We start from the raw sequence: 15,697 nt of genomic DNA, 5'->3' as shown, positions 1-15,697 counted from the left end.
TTGCCCATCCAAAGAGTCCCTTGGCTTATAGATCTTCCTTAATATTCCTGCCATGCTCAGTCATTTGTTTGTATCTCCTGAGAAGTGTGATCTTGGTGTGTACATAGTGATAGATTCAGAACATAGCAGCTGGGGCCATCCATCAGAGCACTTCTTGCAGTAGGATATGTGAGAGGTGCATTCTCATGACCTCTGCTTCCACTCCCCTTACCCCAACTCTATGACTTTTACTTTGAAATACCCTGTATTTGCTACTATGAGAACATTCATTATTCAAAAGCTATATTGATAGCAAGTTGCCTCTTTATTTTCTCTCTTCACTTGTAAATTTTAAAAAATTCTTTCCATTCCTTCTGCCTTGACTCATTTTCTTTATAGCTTTCTTTCTAGTTTATTTTTATACCTTACCTAGGAAACCTTCGTCCTTACTAATAAGCCAGCAAATATCAAGCCTTTTCTCAAAACCTTTCATTTTGACTAGCAGGGAAATACCCTATATTAATTTATAAACATCTAGGATAAGAGGAGCATCTTAAAATTTACCCTAAATATAACATATACTAGTTCCCTTGGTAACCATATTCTCTCTATCTCACACACTGCTCTTAGAATCTCCCTTTGGTGAACAACTGCATTACTCACGTTTTGGCTGAACATATTCACTAGACTCCTAATTGAGAAAGTGGCTATTCCTGAGTCTAAGTTCTGTGTACTGTACCTTATTCTTGATGCCTGTAAGTGATGGAATGTCACATTCTTTCCTCTTCAGCAAAACCTGTAGCACATACTTAAATATTAGCCTTAAAAAAAAAAAATTAGCCTTTTCCTTGAGCAACAGTATGCCTTTTTCCTCTTCTCAGCTGTTTTTTGTGTGTGTTCGCAAGACTTGAAATTCTTTGTAATGTTCTTGACAACTTATAATTGAAGCCAGTAACCTTTTAAATGAATTCCATTTCATCAATTACTTATCCTCACTCTACCCATCCTCCTACCCACAGCCTACCTGATGTTTTATTTCCAAAACAATTTAGTTTCAAATTCCAATTTAATTGAAATATTGCTCAAGAATTTTAAGTGGTCCTCTGTTATTTTACAAATCAAACCCAAAATCTAAACTCCTTTATAGCATTTAAAGGCTATTTCAGGGCCTCTGTATTCTATCTTTCATCATGTTTTGATAATAAAAGTAGGCAACATTTGGGCTTCCCTGGTGGCGCAGTGGTTGAGAGTCCACCTGCCGATGCAGGGGACATGGGTTCGTGCCCCGGTCTGGGAAGATCCCACATGCCGCAGAGCGGCTGGGCCCGTGAGCCATGGCCGCTGAGCCTGCGCATCCGGAGCCTGTGCTCCGCAACGGGAGAGGCCACAACAGTGAGAGGCCCGCGTACCGCAAAAAAAAAAAAAAAAAAAAGTAGGCAACATTTATTTAATGTTGGGCACTATGCTAAGTACTATGCATGTATTATTGCATTTAATCTTCTTCACAACAAACATATGAGATGCATACTTTTATTATTCCCACATTACATTAAGAAACTGGTAAAGTAACCTGCACATGATCACCTAGTAACTAGTAAGTGGTGGCCCAAAGATTCTAAGGAGGGCAATTTGACCTGAATTTTAGTCTTATGTTTATCAAGCCGTATCTCTCATTACATTATTCTAAAGATAGTCTTTTAAACTTTACTCTTTTGATAAACAAGTTTTGTTTTTTCCTGAGGTCATAACGGCTATATTTCCTTTCTGCCAGGCCTATTGTTTACTTTAAAATCCTGCTCAATACCCATTTTCTCTAGAAGGTAATCCCACACAGACCATTCTTTTAGGCTTAATTTCCTCTGTACTTAAGTTTGTGTATGTAAACATTATCATTAACTGGATTTTGTACTCTAGTCTAGCTATTTCACATGTGGTTATCTCCCTAGCTAACCTGTAGGTTCCAGAGACCGTGTCTTCTAGATTTTTTGGTGTCTTTTGTACCTGATGCTGTTAAAGGTACAGCAAAGATGCTAAGGAAATGTTTGTTAAATTGATGAAAATTCAAGTTGTTTCAGCTGATGGGGAATGTTTATTTTTCTGTCTTTTCCCACAGAGGCAGGAAGATTGATGGCTTGGTATTATATTACATTTGAGACAGTGAAGAAGTTTTGTACAATCAGTGGAAAAGAAACTTTATTGGATCTGGTAAATTAATTTTCACAAGAAAATAAATATATAATGATATAGTATAAGATAATATTGGAGGAAATAATTTGTGTATCTCATGCAATTTAAGAATAAATTAGCAGAAAAGAAAGCATTTCTAATAGTGCTTATGTTTTTCCTCCTCATATGCCTTTGATTGTAAGATATAGAATAGTACTCCTTAGAATATATTTCCAATTGTATCTCTGTGTTGGGGCTAAGAAAATTCATATACATACCCAAAGTCGGGATGGCAACTGCCTTTCAACTTATGTGATAATGCTGATTACCTTGGTAGTGGTTACCAAGTGTAATATGTTGAGAAAGAATGTGCTGAGAAAGATTCCAAGATGGTGTGGCATGGTATATTAGAAAAGTCTGCCATGAATGAGGGACGCATGTGCCTCCTACTTGCAACTCTTCCCTAAATCCTTTGCATCAGAATAATGATAACAGTAGAAAGAGAATAGTATTGGTGATAGACCAGGAAAAAGAACTGATTTTGGAGAAAATGGGAGTAAAAACAGGCTATACTAAGATATCACCAGTGGGGGCAACTTTGTAGCTATAGCAGTGAGTAGAACCATAGTCATGTTTTTGGCACCTGGTAACTGTATTGGTCCTTTCTTCCATTCTGGGGGTGTGAACATGAAACATGATATTTATATTTATTCTCAAATCCAAACTATTTATTTTTATTTAAAATATCTAAGTTGATTATTGTGATAAGATTATTATACTAAAAATTGCATAAAAATTGATGAGTAGAAGGCTTGTATTTTCATGTAAATATTATTCTGTTTTAATTTATTTTTTATTGAAGTATAGTTGATTTACAATGTTGTGTTGAATATTATTCTTAACTGAGAAGAAATCAAGAATAGAAACTCCCTAATGTTAACATTAACTCATCTGATTTTGAGTTCAGTAAGTGTGAAAGAGAATTAGAAAGGGTGTTAGTTTCATTTTACAGGTGTGAAAAACCAAAGCAGAGTCATCTGACAGAATTAGGCTCTAGAATACAGATTTCTTAATACCTACAGCATTGTTTTCATTACAAAATAATCCTCAATAGGAATAATAATTTGCAAACTATAGAAGGGAAATAATAATATGATAGTAGTAATAGCGATAGTAATGAAATCTTCATTTATTGAGTGCTTATTATGTGTTAGGTGCTACGCTGAATATTTTAAATTTTATCTTGTTAATCTTTACAATCTTACTGATATAGCCCCAGTGTGTAACACAGTTTCTGACATATAACAAGTGTTTGTAAACTTTCGTTAGTGAATGAATAAATCCTTAAAGAAGCAAAATGTATAAGGCAGGTTTTTAACTCTGTTATGCTAAATGTGAGGTCCCAAGGCAGCATTAAAAATAAATAAATACAGAAAAAATAAATGAGAGAAAAGAAGTAAAGAATGGACATAACTAAATGAACAAATGCTGAAATTTTATAGGTCACAATGATAGCCAGCTGCAAGGAATTTCTAGATATACAATTAAGAATAAATGAAAAGAAAACACTGAATACTTTGAACAAAGATCCAAATCGGATAACTATCAGGTACAGAAATTAAATATGTTTTAAGTAATTTTAAAAAGGTTTCATTCAGTTAAAATAAATAATAATAATAATAATAAAAGTTTTGCCTTGTTTATTTACAGATTTCCAATGGGAGGAAGAATTAAAACAAGAGAAATGAAAGTAAATTGGTAAAGAAAATCAATTGTTAAATGTCTTAAAATACTGATTACCTGTCCCTGATTCATATTTATGAAGGTTTTTTTTTTAAACTTATTTTTTTTATTTATTTATTTTTTTGCGGTACGCGGGCTTCTCACTGTTGTGGCCTCTCCCGTTGTGGAGCACAGGCTCCAGACGCGCAGGCTATGCGGCCATGGCTCACGGGCCCAGCCACTCCGCAGCATGTGGGATCCTCCCGGACCGGGGCACGAACCCGTGTCCCCTGCATCGGCAGGCGGACTCACAACCACTGTGCCACCAGGGAAGCCCTAAACTTATTTTAAATTTGTTTTCCTTAATACAAAAAAGAACATATTTACATAAGAATGAGGAGTCAGAATGTAGGTGCAAAATTAATTTCCCAAAACTCAGACTTTAATTAAAAGAGATAATTTATGAATTTTTAAATCAACAAATGTTGAGAGTGTAATCTATTGAGGGAAGTTAGACAATAGAAGAAGATATGCTTCTCATCCACAGGAACTTTCAAGTTGGCTTGAATGAGAACCATGTGTATAAAAATAATGGACAGTATGAAAACACATACAGTAAATGTCTATTGAATGATAGTGGTATTCTGGGAAAGACATACTAAATGCAATGATATCAGTGAAGGAATGTATTTGTGACAATGGGATGACTATTCTTGCAGGAAAGGGAAGTTTGTATAAAGGAGTAGTAGCTGGAAGAGTAAACTAAAGTTACATTCTATTGTAATGACTTTACCCAGTTTCCAGTCACAAATGGAAAGGTATTCTTTTCTGCTATGCCAAGTGCTTGGTTTTCTGAGTATGTAGGTCTTAGTGTTAAACCATTTGATATAGATCATTTCAGGTAAAAATGATTTTTTTTATGTGGCTCAATAAAACCAGTTGGCCAAAGAATTTCCTTTTTCTCCTTAGCTAAAGGAGGTCACTCGTTCTCTGGGATACTTCCTAACATCTCATTGAATTTTATCTCCCAAATACCATGACATCTCATAAATAAACTTCCACTGCTGTATACAACTCATCAGGCAGATCTACAGCTTGGACAACAGAAATTAATGTTCTGTTTCTTAGATATATTTCTTTAGAAATTTAAATATCCTTAGAGATCATACAGAACTTAGAGATCCTGTACCCAGGTCCTCTCATTTTACAAATGAAGTAAGTGATGCCCAGATAAGTTGTGACTTGCTCAAGGTTATGTTGCTATACTGGGGGCTGATCTAGAACTAGAATCTTGAGCTCTTGATTCTCACAATGTTTTTTTCAATATACTCTGTTGTATCAACTACTGAGTCAAATTAAATCAAGGTATTTTTCCACAAGCACCTTGTTGGGAACACTCTATTTGCAATTTTAACGCTTTCATTTACCTTACCTTAGATTGGGTCATACATTCTTTTCATTGGGACTGTCAGATTTTAAAATTGATGACTTTATAATTGTTTTTATATGTATCATAATTTAACTTCCCATTATAATTTCCCACCTTTATGCAAATACTTGAGTGTGGCTAGGAAGAGTGAATGTGTGTGGCGTATTTTCTTAATCCAAAATGTACAGTCTTTTGGTGGGTGATGATGGCTAATAGTTACCACTTTTATGTCTCTCATATTCCTGTTACTTTGCTGAATTTCAGATCAGTTCTTTTTCAGGTAGGTGTTAATCCTTTTAATTTTAAAATTTTATCCTTCACCTTTATGCCCTTTAAGGCTGTTTTTTAATTTTTCTATTTATTTAGTACATATATATAGGCTAATAAACATATGTTATGTCTACATATAAAAAAGGTCATACTATAATTATTGCTCCTGTTATGAAGTTCTTCTTCATAACATGTATATCAGTACATACACGTCAGCCTCATTTATTTTGATACCAATGTGTGTGTGGTTTTTTTTTTTTTTGCCATACGCGGGCCTCTCACTGTTGTGACCTCTCCCATTGCGGAGCACAGGCTCCGGACGCGCAGGCTCAGCGGCCATGGCTCACGGGCCCAGCTGCTCTGCGGCATGTGGGATCTTCCCGGACCGGGACACAAACCCGCGTCCCCCACATCGGCAGCCGGACTCTCAACCACTGCGCCACCAGGGAAGCCCCAGTGTGTGTTTGTTTTAATAGCAGTGTATTCTATAGTATGAACATATTGTAAATTTTAACCACTCCTTTGCTGATGAAGAGTTAGATGGCTTACAAACTTTTGCTATTACAAATAGTACTGAAATGAACTTCCTTTTATTTACACCATATTTTTCCAGAATTTCTCGGTGAAAAGGTATACATGAAAAGGTTTAATATTTAATGCCAAATTGCCTTCTAAAAAGCTTATCATATTTACAATTCCCACCCACAGTGTAAAAAGAATGACCATTTCCATAAATCCTCCCAATACTTGTGTTTTTATCTTGAACTTTTGTCAATCTAATGAGTGAAAAATTTAAAACTTTTCAAATCCCTAATTATTAGGAGGGAATATACATATTATTTGGTTTTATACAGAAATTTTAAATTGTTATAAAATCATACATGTCAGTCATTTCCTTATGACTTCTAAGTTTTGTGTCTTGCTTACTTAGGAAGGCCTTTCCCATCCTGTATTTCTTTTTTTTTTTTTCATCCTGTATTTCTTAAGATTAGGTTCAACTACATAAAATGGTAATAAAATGAATTAACAGTAGGTTCAACAAAATAGGCTACTTTTCTCTCACAGAATATACAACTCAAGGTAGATAGTCTAAGGTAGATATAATGGCTTCAAGGTGTCATGAATACTATGTTCCTATCTTTCTGCTCTGCTATCCCACACATGACTTCTATTTCAAGGTCACCTCATTGTCCAAAATTACTACTAGAGCTTCAGCCATTACACTTGAGTATCCTCTCTCTTTTCAGTAGGTTTCTTGGAAGTCCCAGATAACCCTTTCTCACCTAATACAGCTAAGTGCAAAAGAGACTGGGAAATGTCTTGGTGATAGTGTGCCTATATTAAAATTAGGATTCTGCTATTAATAAGGTAATAAAGAATGAATGTTGGGTAGGTAAATTAGTCTCTGCCACACATCCTAAGATCATAGGACTTTTTCTATCGTATCTTCTAATACTTTAAAATCATTTTATTTTTACCTAAAGGCTTTTCATAGGCATCTGGAGTTAATTTTTATATGTGGTATGAGTTAAGAATTTAATTATATTTTGTCCCTGAAAGATAGTCAGGAGTGTTTGATAACTATGTTGTCTTTCTCTCTTTGCTTATTGATGTGGAATGTCACCTTCTCATAAACTAAATTCCTAAGGATCTGATTCTGGACACTTACTGTTAGCCAGTTTATTTTGTTGCCATGACAATACCACATTGTTTTACTTGCTATTCTTTTATTGCATGTTTTGTTATCTGGTAAGGCAAGTCCGTTCTTACTGTTATTTAAAAAATGTTTTTGGATATTCCTGCATTTTTCCTCCCTATGAACTTTAGAATCAGTTTGTCAAGATTTATAAAAAGTCCTATTGAAATTGGCTTTATAGATTAGTTTGTGGAAGAATTCTTCCTTTAACAGTTCTGAAATCTTTCTTTCTAGGAATATGGTATCTCTCTCCATCTATTCAGATCTTTATGTCTTTCTGTGATATTTTATAACTCATCATTTAGGTTTTATATTTCTTGATAGGTTTATTTCTTGGTATTTTATGGAGTTTGATATTGTGAGTCCTTCTTTACATTGCATACCATTGCATGTTATGGTCAGTTATTGATGGTATATAGGAAGGCTATCAATTTTTAAAATTTTGCTTGTTTTATCTGGCTATCTCACTGAACTCTCTTAATAGTATGAGTTGTCCTTTAGTTGGTTTGCTGGGATTACCTAGATAGGCAATCATATTATCTGTAAATAGTGACAGTTTTATCTCTTGATTTCTAATAGTTGCAACTCTATTTTTCTTAACTTTTTGTAGATAGAACCTTTAGTATATGTTCTCTAGTTTTAGAGAGAGCAAACATCTTTGTCTTGTTACTGTTTTTAATTGTCAAGTTTCCAGTGTTTCACCACCAGGGAATTTCTCACACTTTTTGGATTCGATTGTGGAATCCATTAACCTCCGTCTCACTTATTTGTAAAAACAGATTTGAATTCAGAGAGAAGAGCGAGCAACCCATTTTAGCTCACCATTGTCTCTGGATCTAAAAGTTGGGTTTCTCTACGATTTCTTTCATTTTTTGTTCTTTGCAGGGTTACTAACTTTTTTTGAATCAATTTTTCTTACTTTATATGTTCCTGAGCTATTCATTTCACCCAGCTTGTCAGTTTTTATGGCATAAAGTATTTTGTCCTCTAATAAGTTAAAAATTTCCTCTAAGTATATAATGTCTTTTCTAATATCTAATATTATTTGTATCATCTCCTTTTTTCTTAATCAGATTTGCTAGAGGTTTCTATATTTTGATCTTTTCAAGCCATTTATTTTTGACTTATTGATCATGTTTAATAGTCCTATTAATTTTACATTTTTAATCTTTACTTTCTATTATTTTTTATTTCATTAATTTCCCATTTTGTCTTTATTTTTTTCCTTCTACTTCTTTTTGTAATCTTTTAAATTGTATTTTTCTCCATTTATTTTTTTTTTAATTTTCTATAAAATATGTAAGACTACAAATTTTCCAGTGAATACCACTTTGACATTGTTCTGTAGATTTTCTAAATCTATTGCTATTCTTTCTAAATAGTATGTAATTTCAGTTTTAGTTTCCTATTAAGAATTATTTAAAATTATGTTTAAAAATTTTAAAGTAATACTTTTTAAAAATTGTCATTCTTTTATTGTTAATTTCTGATTTTATTGGATTGTAATTAGAGAATGTGGCCTGTCAGAGTTCTGCTTTATGATAGATATTGTGGTTTTACTTGTGGCTTAATACATGGTTAATTTTTATCATTATTCCATGTGGATGGTAAATGGATAAATGAATGATGTGTTCCTTAGGCACTAAATTTCATATTTTGCCATTAGGAAGAGTTTGCTAATTGTGTTACTCAAAGTGAAATATCACTCATTTTTCATGTAAAGTTTTATTAATCAAGAGAGTAATTTATTATATTGGAAGAGGAAAATATATTGAAAATATAGCCAGATTATATAATGGATCTAAAGATATAATGTCAGATAGTTCAAGGGAATATATATATACCACCAATATATTTGGAAAAGCAAACAGAAAAGGAACAAGTACACAGTAAACAGAAGAGTGACATATTGTCTAATCAGCTGTGGCTTGTGGAAATGACTATAAAAGTATAGGATGGATTATGCAATAAAGGAACAAATCATAAGGAAATTGTCTTCTTAGGATTGTACATAAAAGGAGTTGTACTTAACCTGTGTATTTAGACATTTGTTAGGTACTACAGGCCTATTGGCCCGTTTGTCCATGTTGCCTTTCTTGTCCTGTCTTGTCGTTTCTGCTGATGGAAAGAGGCAGGTTAGATGAGTCAACTAACTGTCCTATTGAATACTTTTTGCTTTTAATTCCGTTTTGTCTACTATTAATAATATTGCCATACTTGTTTTATTTAGTATATCATTTCATCTTTTTCTTCTTAATGTTTTCATATTGTTTTATATTATAATTTGTATAGATTGAATATAGTTAGATTTTATCACTTTTCTTTTTACCTGATCTCAGAATTCTTTTAACTGAGAATAAGTTCATTCACATTTATTATAATTACAGTAGTCCCCCCCGCTTATCCACAGTTTCGCTTTCCACGGTTTCAGTTACCAGTGGTCAACTGTGGTCCGAAAATGTTAAATGGAAAATTCCAGAAATAAACAATTCATACGTTTAAAATTGTGCACTGTTCTGAGTAGCAATTCATAAGTTTAAAATCTCACTTCATCCTGCTCTGTCCCACCTGGGACATGAGTCATCCCTTTGTCCAGTGTATCCTGCCTGTTCTTCACTTAGTAGCCATCTCAGTTATCAGATGACAGTTGCCATATTGCAGAGCTTGTGTTCAACTAACCCTTATTTCACTTAACAATGGCCCTGTGGAATTAAAGGAACCTCAGCTAAAATTGGAATCAGGACAGACCTGTAGGGGAAGCTCACACTCTGCCATGCGTCATCAATTGCTCCAAGCAGAAAGAGGTGTACACCTACCTCTCTGATAGGAAAATCCCTCTACTTTACTATCCAGCAGGAAAAAGAAAACTTCTCTCTGCCCTGACAGCCCAGCCAGTCGGAGACTGTACCAGCCCGACTAATGAGAAGCCTCCATACTTTGTACTGCCAGCTTCCTCCAATGGGCTCTGGTTTTCACAGCCCCTCCTATCTCCCCCCTTTTCCCTGTAAAGCAAATTCCTTGTTCTCTTGATTTGCCTATGCTTTGCCATAGTTTGAGTATCCTGAATTGCAGTTCTTTTGGCTCTTCCTGAATAAACTTGCTTTTGCTATAAAGCAAGTTTATAAATAATACAGTAGCCAGTTATAAAATAACTGGCTACTGTATTATTAAAGTTGACAGCTCCAAAGCACAAGAGTAGTGATGCTGACAATTCAGATATGCCAAAGAGAAGCTGTCAAGTCCTTCCTTTAAGTGAAAAGGTGAAAGTTCTAGATTTAATAATTTAGAGGTTGCTATGCTGGTTAATAAGAGGTTAATATGCTGAGGTTGCTAAGATCTACAGTACGAATGAGTCTTCTACCTGTGAAATTGTGAAGAAAGAAAAAGAAAGGAAACTGTAAAGAAGGAAAAAGAAATTTCATGCTGGTTTTGCTGTCACACCTCAAGCTGCAAAAGTTACAGCCACAGTGCATGTCAAGTGTTTAGTTAAGATGGAAAAGGCATTATATTTGTACAATAACATATTCTGAGAGAGATAGAGACCACACTCACATGACATTTATTAACACTATATAATTGTTCTATTATATTATTAGTTATTGTTGTTAACTTTTAGTGTGCCTAATTTATAAGTTCAACTTTATCCTGGGTATGTATAGGAAAAAACAGTATATGTAGAGTTTCATACTGTCTTTGGTTTCAGACATTCACAGGGGAGTCTTGAAATGTATCCACTGAGGATACTGTGTTTGGACTTAATCTTACTGTGTTTTCTAATTTGCATGATTATTGCTTGTTTCTGTTTTCTTCACTTATTTCTTTTGCCTTTTCTGCCTCTTTTTAGATATGTCAAGTTTCATTTGTTTTTGTTCTTCTAACTAGCTCTTCTTTTAAAATTTTATATGTTTTTAACCAATGTCTATAGAAAATGAACATTTAAAAACTTCCCATATGAGATAAAACTTTTATCATATTTTCAATTTCCTCTTGCCTCTTGCTCTCTCCCATGTTCAGATCATCTTGGATTTTAGTTCCAGATTGTTAAATTTAAAATATTTTACTGTGCATTAAAAATTGTAGACTTAACCTAATTTCTTTTTTTACTGATTGCTTTGCTTACTTTCTGCTTTTTAAAATCTCTATCTTCCTTTTCCTTAGATATATAATTTATTTTTTTGGATACATTCTCAAATAATTTTCTGAGTCCTTCTGAGTCTTTGTAAGCCTGAAATGTATTTTGCCCTATCATTTGAATAAGTTTGGCTAAATCATTCTTCAGATGTTTATACTGCTCATCTTGCATCCATTGTTAGTGATCTAATCTGTTTTCAGTACTTTTTAAAAAAATTAATTAATTAATTTATTTATGGCTGCGTTGGGTCTTCTTTGCTGCACGCAGGCTTTCTCTAGTTCTGGCGAGTGGGGCTACTCTTCTTTGCGGTGTGCAGGCTTCTCATTGAAGTGGCTTCTCTTGTTGCAGAGCACAGTCTCTAGGCATGTGGGCTTCAGTAGTTGCAACATGCGGGCTCAGTAGTTGTGGCTCGTGGGCTCTAGAGCGCAGGCTCAGTAGTTGTGGCGCACAGGCTTAGTTACTCCGCGGCATGAGGAATCTTCCTGGACCAGGGCTCAAACCTATGTCCCCTGCATTGGCAGGGGGATTCTTAACCACTGCACCACCAGGAAAGTCCCCATGTTTTCAGTTCGTTATTAATAACTTTTTTCTTTATCTGATTTAGGAAATTCACCAGAAAATCTGGGTGTGTCTTTATTCTTTATTTTGCACAGCATTCTGTGGACCCTCTTAATATGTAGACTTGTATCTTTCTTCAGCTCTGGGAAATTTTCTTCTATAATTTAATGATTTCTTCTCTATTCTCTCTGTTCACTCCTTCTAGAACTCCTACTGGATGAATGTTGGAACTTCTGACCATCTCCTCCACATATTATACTTATTCTTTCATATTTTTTATCTATTTGTGCTTGGCTTTTAGGAGAATGCCTTAGCTCAGTTAGCCATCTTACTAATTTGCTCTTCAGCTTTATCTATTGAGTTTTTTCAGTGATAAAGTTTTTTGTTTTTTTGCAATAAAGCATATCAGGGATTTATTAGAATTCTTCAAAGAATTCTAAGTGAAATTTTAAAGCATTGATATTTTGAAAGCTCCTACAACATTACAAAGAAAATAACTGATAAAATTTGTATTTTACTGTATCTCTGCTTGGCTTTCTAAAATATACATGGTATTTCTTTTTCTGTGTGTGTGTGATTTTAAAAGTTTATCCTGATACAAAACAAATTGCATGAGTAAGATTAAAGGTAAGGACAGGGTTAAGAAATAAGTTTCTTTCTTTCTTTTTTTTAAAATTAAAAAAAAAATTTAATTCATTTTTTTACACAGCAAGTTCTTATTAGTCATCAATTTTATACACATCAGTGTATACATGTCAATCCCAATCTCCCAGTTCATCACACCCCCACCCCCACCCCCCGCTGTTTTCCCCACTAGGTGTCCATACGTTTGTTCTCTACATCTGTGTCTCAATTTCTGCCCTGCAAACCGATTCATCTGTACCATTTTTCTAGGTTCCACGTATATGCGTTAATATACGATATTTGTTTTTCTTTTTCTGACTTACTTCACTCTGTATGACAGTCTCTAGATCCATCCACACCTCTACAAATGACCCAGTTTCATTCCTTTTTATGGCTGAGTAATAGTCCATTGTATACATGGACCACATCTTCTTTATCCATTCATCTGTTGATGGGCATTTAGATTGCTTCCATGACCTGGCTATTGTAAATAGTGCTGCAATGAACATTGGGGTGCATGTGTCTTTTTGAATTATGGTTTTCTCAGGGTATATGCCCAGTAGTGTGATTGCTGTGTCATATGGTAATTCTATTTTTAGTTTTTTAAGAAACCTCCATGCTGTTCTCCATAGTGGCTGTATCAGTTTACATTCCCACCAACAGTGCAAGAGGGTTCCCTTTTCTCCACACCCTCTCCAGCATTTGTTGTTTGTAGATTTTCTGATGAAGCCCATTCTAACTGGTGTGAGGTGATACCTCATTGTAGTTCTGATTTTCATTTCTCTAATAATTAGTGATGTTGAGCAGCTTTTCATGTGCTTCTTGGCCATCTGTATGTCTTCTTTGGAGAAATGTTATACATGGTATTTCTAATCTCTCTGAAAATATTTTAATTATATAAATCAATTATACTTATTTTGAAACTCTTTTTCTGTGCACTTAACTCTGTTTCCTCAATTGTTATTTCATTTATTAAATTTTTTTTCTCAAATGTTAGGTAGTTCTTCATTGTTTGCTTTGGCATTTGTAAATATACTTTTGCCTACCTATTCTGTTACTTACTATCTCTAATGATTGTGGAGAAGTAATTAGATTGACTCCCATAAAGGTGTGGAAATACCTTGCAATTTAAGAGTAAAGTCTTTCTGCTTCTACTGGGGTTTTCATTCCTACCTGGAGAACTGTCCTGCCTCTCTGGCCTCAGTGTCTACACTCCCTGCTCTAGCCTCTCAATACATACCACAACAGCTTAATGTTTTCCACAAATGAGAGAGAGTGACAGGGGTAGACTAAACTACCTGCTCAGAATACAGCATTCCAGTGAAATGCTCCAACAAATACCCTAGGACCCTCTCTCCTTCTTGATCTATTAATTCTTCTGCATGTACTATGGATAATCTCCAGTTTTGTTTTTCTCATATATTTGATCTTTTTCATAGATATGATTTCTAACATTCAACTTTCTGGCCCACCAATGGCATGCTTTCTTGCTTTCCTGTAGTTTTGTGGATAGAGACTAACACACAAAAACACACCTATATAGTTTTCCATCATTTTATGGAATTTGAAGAGGAGTTATATGTATAGAAGGCTCCATGTGCCACCTTGATTTTTTCTCTCATTTGATTCTTTGAGCATTTTTATTCTATGTTTAGGCAGAAGAAGGTGACTTCAGAATAACTTTTTCTCCTCTCAAGAGAGTTGTACAGCTTTATAGTACACCTTTAACTTATTTTCATATGAAGGATTTCTACTCTTTCTATACCTTCCTTTACTAAGTTGGCCAGTATACAGAAGTCTTTTGGGAAGTTCTGGTATCATTTTTATTAGTTGGCTAACTGTGGAAGCTGAGAGCAGGTCATAAATGGCTCAACCATTGATAATAATAATAGTAATAACCATTTCTTGAATATTTGCTGCGTTCCAAGCACTGCATTAGATGCTTTACAGGCATACCTTGGAAATATTGTGGGTTCAGTTCCAGACCACCACAATAACATGACTGTCTCAATAAAGCAATTCACACAGTTTTTTTGGTTTCCCAGTCCAGTGCATATAAAAGTTATCTTTACACTAGACTGTAGTCTGTTAAGTGTGTAGTAGCACTGTCAAAAACACAGTGTACATACCTTAATTTAAAAATTCAAAACAATTACAACAGTAACATCAAAGATCACTGATCACAGATCACCATGACAAATATAATAATAATGAAAAGGCTTGAAATATTTCAGCACTTAACAAAATATGGCACAGAGACATGAAGTGAGCAAATGCTGTTGGAAAAATGGTGCTGATAGACTTGCTTGATGCAGGGTTGCCATAAACCTTCAATTTGCAAAAACCCCACAATATCTGCAAAGTGCAATGAAGTGAAGTGCAATAGAATGTGGTATACTTGTACATACCTATAGCAGAAACTGCTAGCTGACTGTCCAGTATTTATTCTTACCTTCACAGGGAAAAGATTACATTTCCCAGTCAACTTTGTAGCTAAATAGGGCCCTGTGTCTAAGTTTGTCCAATTAACGAGATGTAGGCAGAAGATATAAGTCTTCCTAGAAGGCTGCTTAAAGGAAATGGAGTCAGGTGGTAAACAGGACATCAATTGTTGTCTTCCACTACTTCCTCCAACATGTTGTATGGAGTGAATGTGTAATGGCTGGAAATCCAACAGTCATCTTAGACCATGAGATGGCCTGAGAATGGAAGCCATACATGGCAGAATAGAAATATAGTAGGATCCTAGGTCTCTGGTAACTTGTTGGACTACCATACCAAGCCCTAGACTGCCTAACTCTGGAGTTCTTTTACATAAGAGAATAAACCATTTATATTTAAGCCTCTATAGTCTGGTCATGGTTGAACCTAATTCAAATTGCATCATTACTTTATTTCATTTAATCCTTACAATAACCCTGATTTAGTCATTACTTAACTATCATGCAAGTCTGACCCCATTAGTTGAGATGGCAGAGGTGCCATCTTACCTGAGGCTGTGAGACTTTTACTTCTACTGAGGATAAGCTCAGGCTGGCCTTATCTGGTGGAGAGAGACAGACAGCCCTGCCAAGGTTCTGTACCTACTAGAATAAATCCCTGTTCTCCCTTCCATTCCTGC

General features: G+C 34.7%; 1 protein-coding gene across 1 annotated transcript in view; it reads left to right on the top strand.

Moving 5' to 3' along the window:
- Window positions 1-15,697, top strand: part of HFM1 (helicase for meiosis 1) — a 125,809-nt gene that overhangs the window by 49,285 nt on the left and 60,827 nt on the right. The window contains exons 20-22 of the mRNA XM_007468524.1: window positions 2,093-2,184; window positions 3,648-3,754; window positions 3,856-3,903. Of these exons, the coding sequence (XP_007468586.1) occupies window positions 2,093-2,184; window positions 3,648-3,754; window positions 3,856-3,903 (247 nt within the window). The remainder of the gene's footprint in view (window positions 1-2,092; window positions 2,185-3,647; window positions 3,755-3,855; window positions 3,904-15,697) is intronic.

This window comes from Lipotes vexillifer, unplaced genomic scaffold (assembly GCF_000442215.2).
Source record: "Lipotes vexillifer unplaced genomic scaffold, Lipotes_vexillifer_v1.1 scaffold490, whole genome shotgun sequence".
Lineage (NCBI taxonomy): Eukaryota > Metazoa > Chordata > Mammalia > Artiodactyla > Lipotidae > Lipotes > Lipotes vexillifer.
This window is presented reverse-complemented; position numbering and strand designations above follow the sequence as displayed.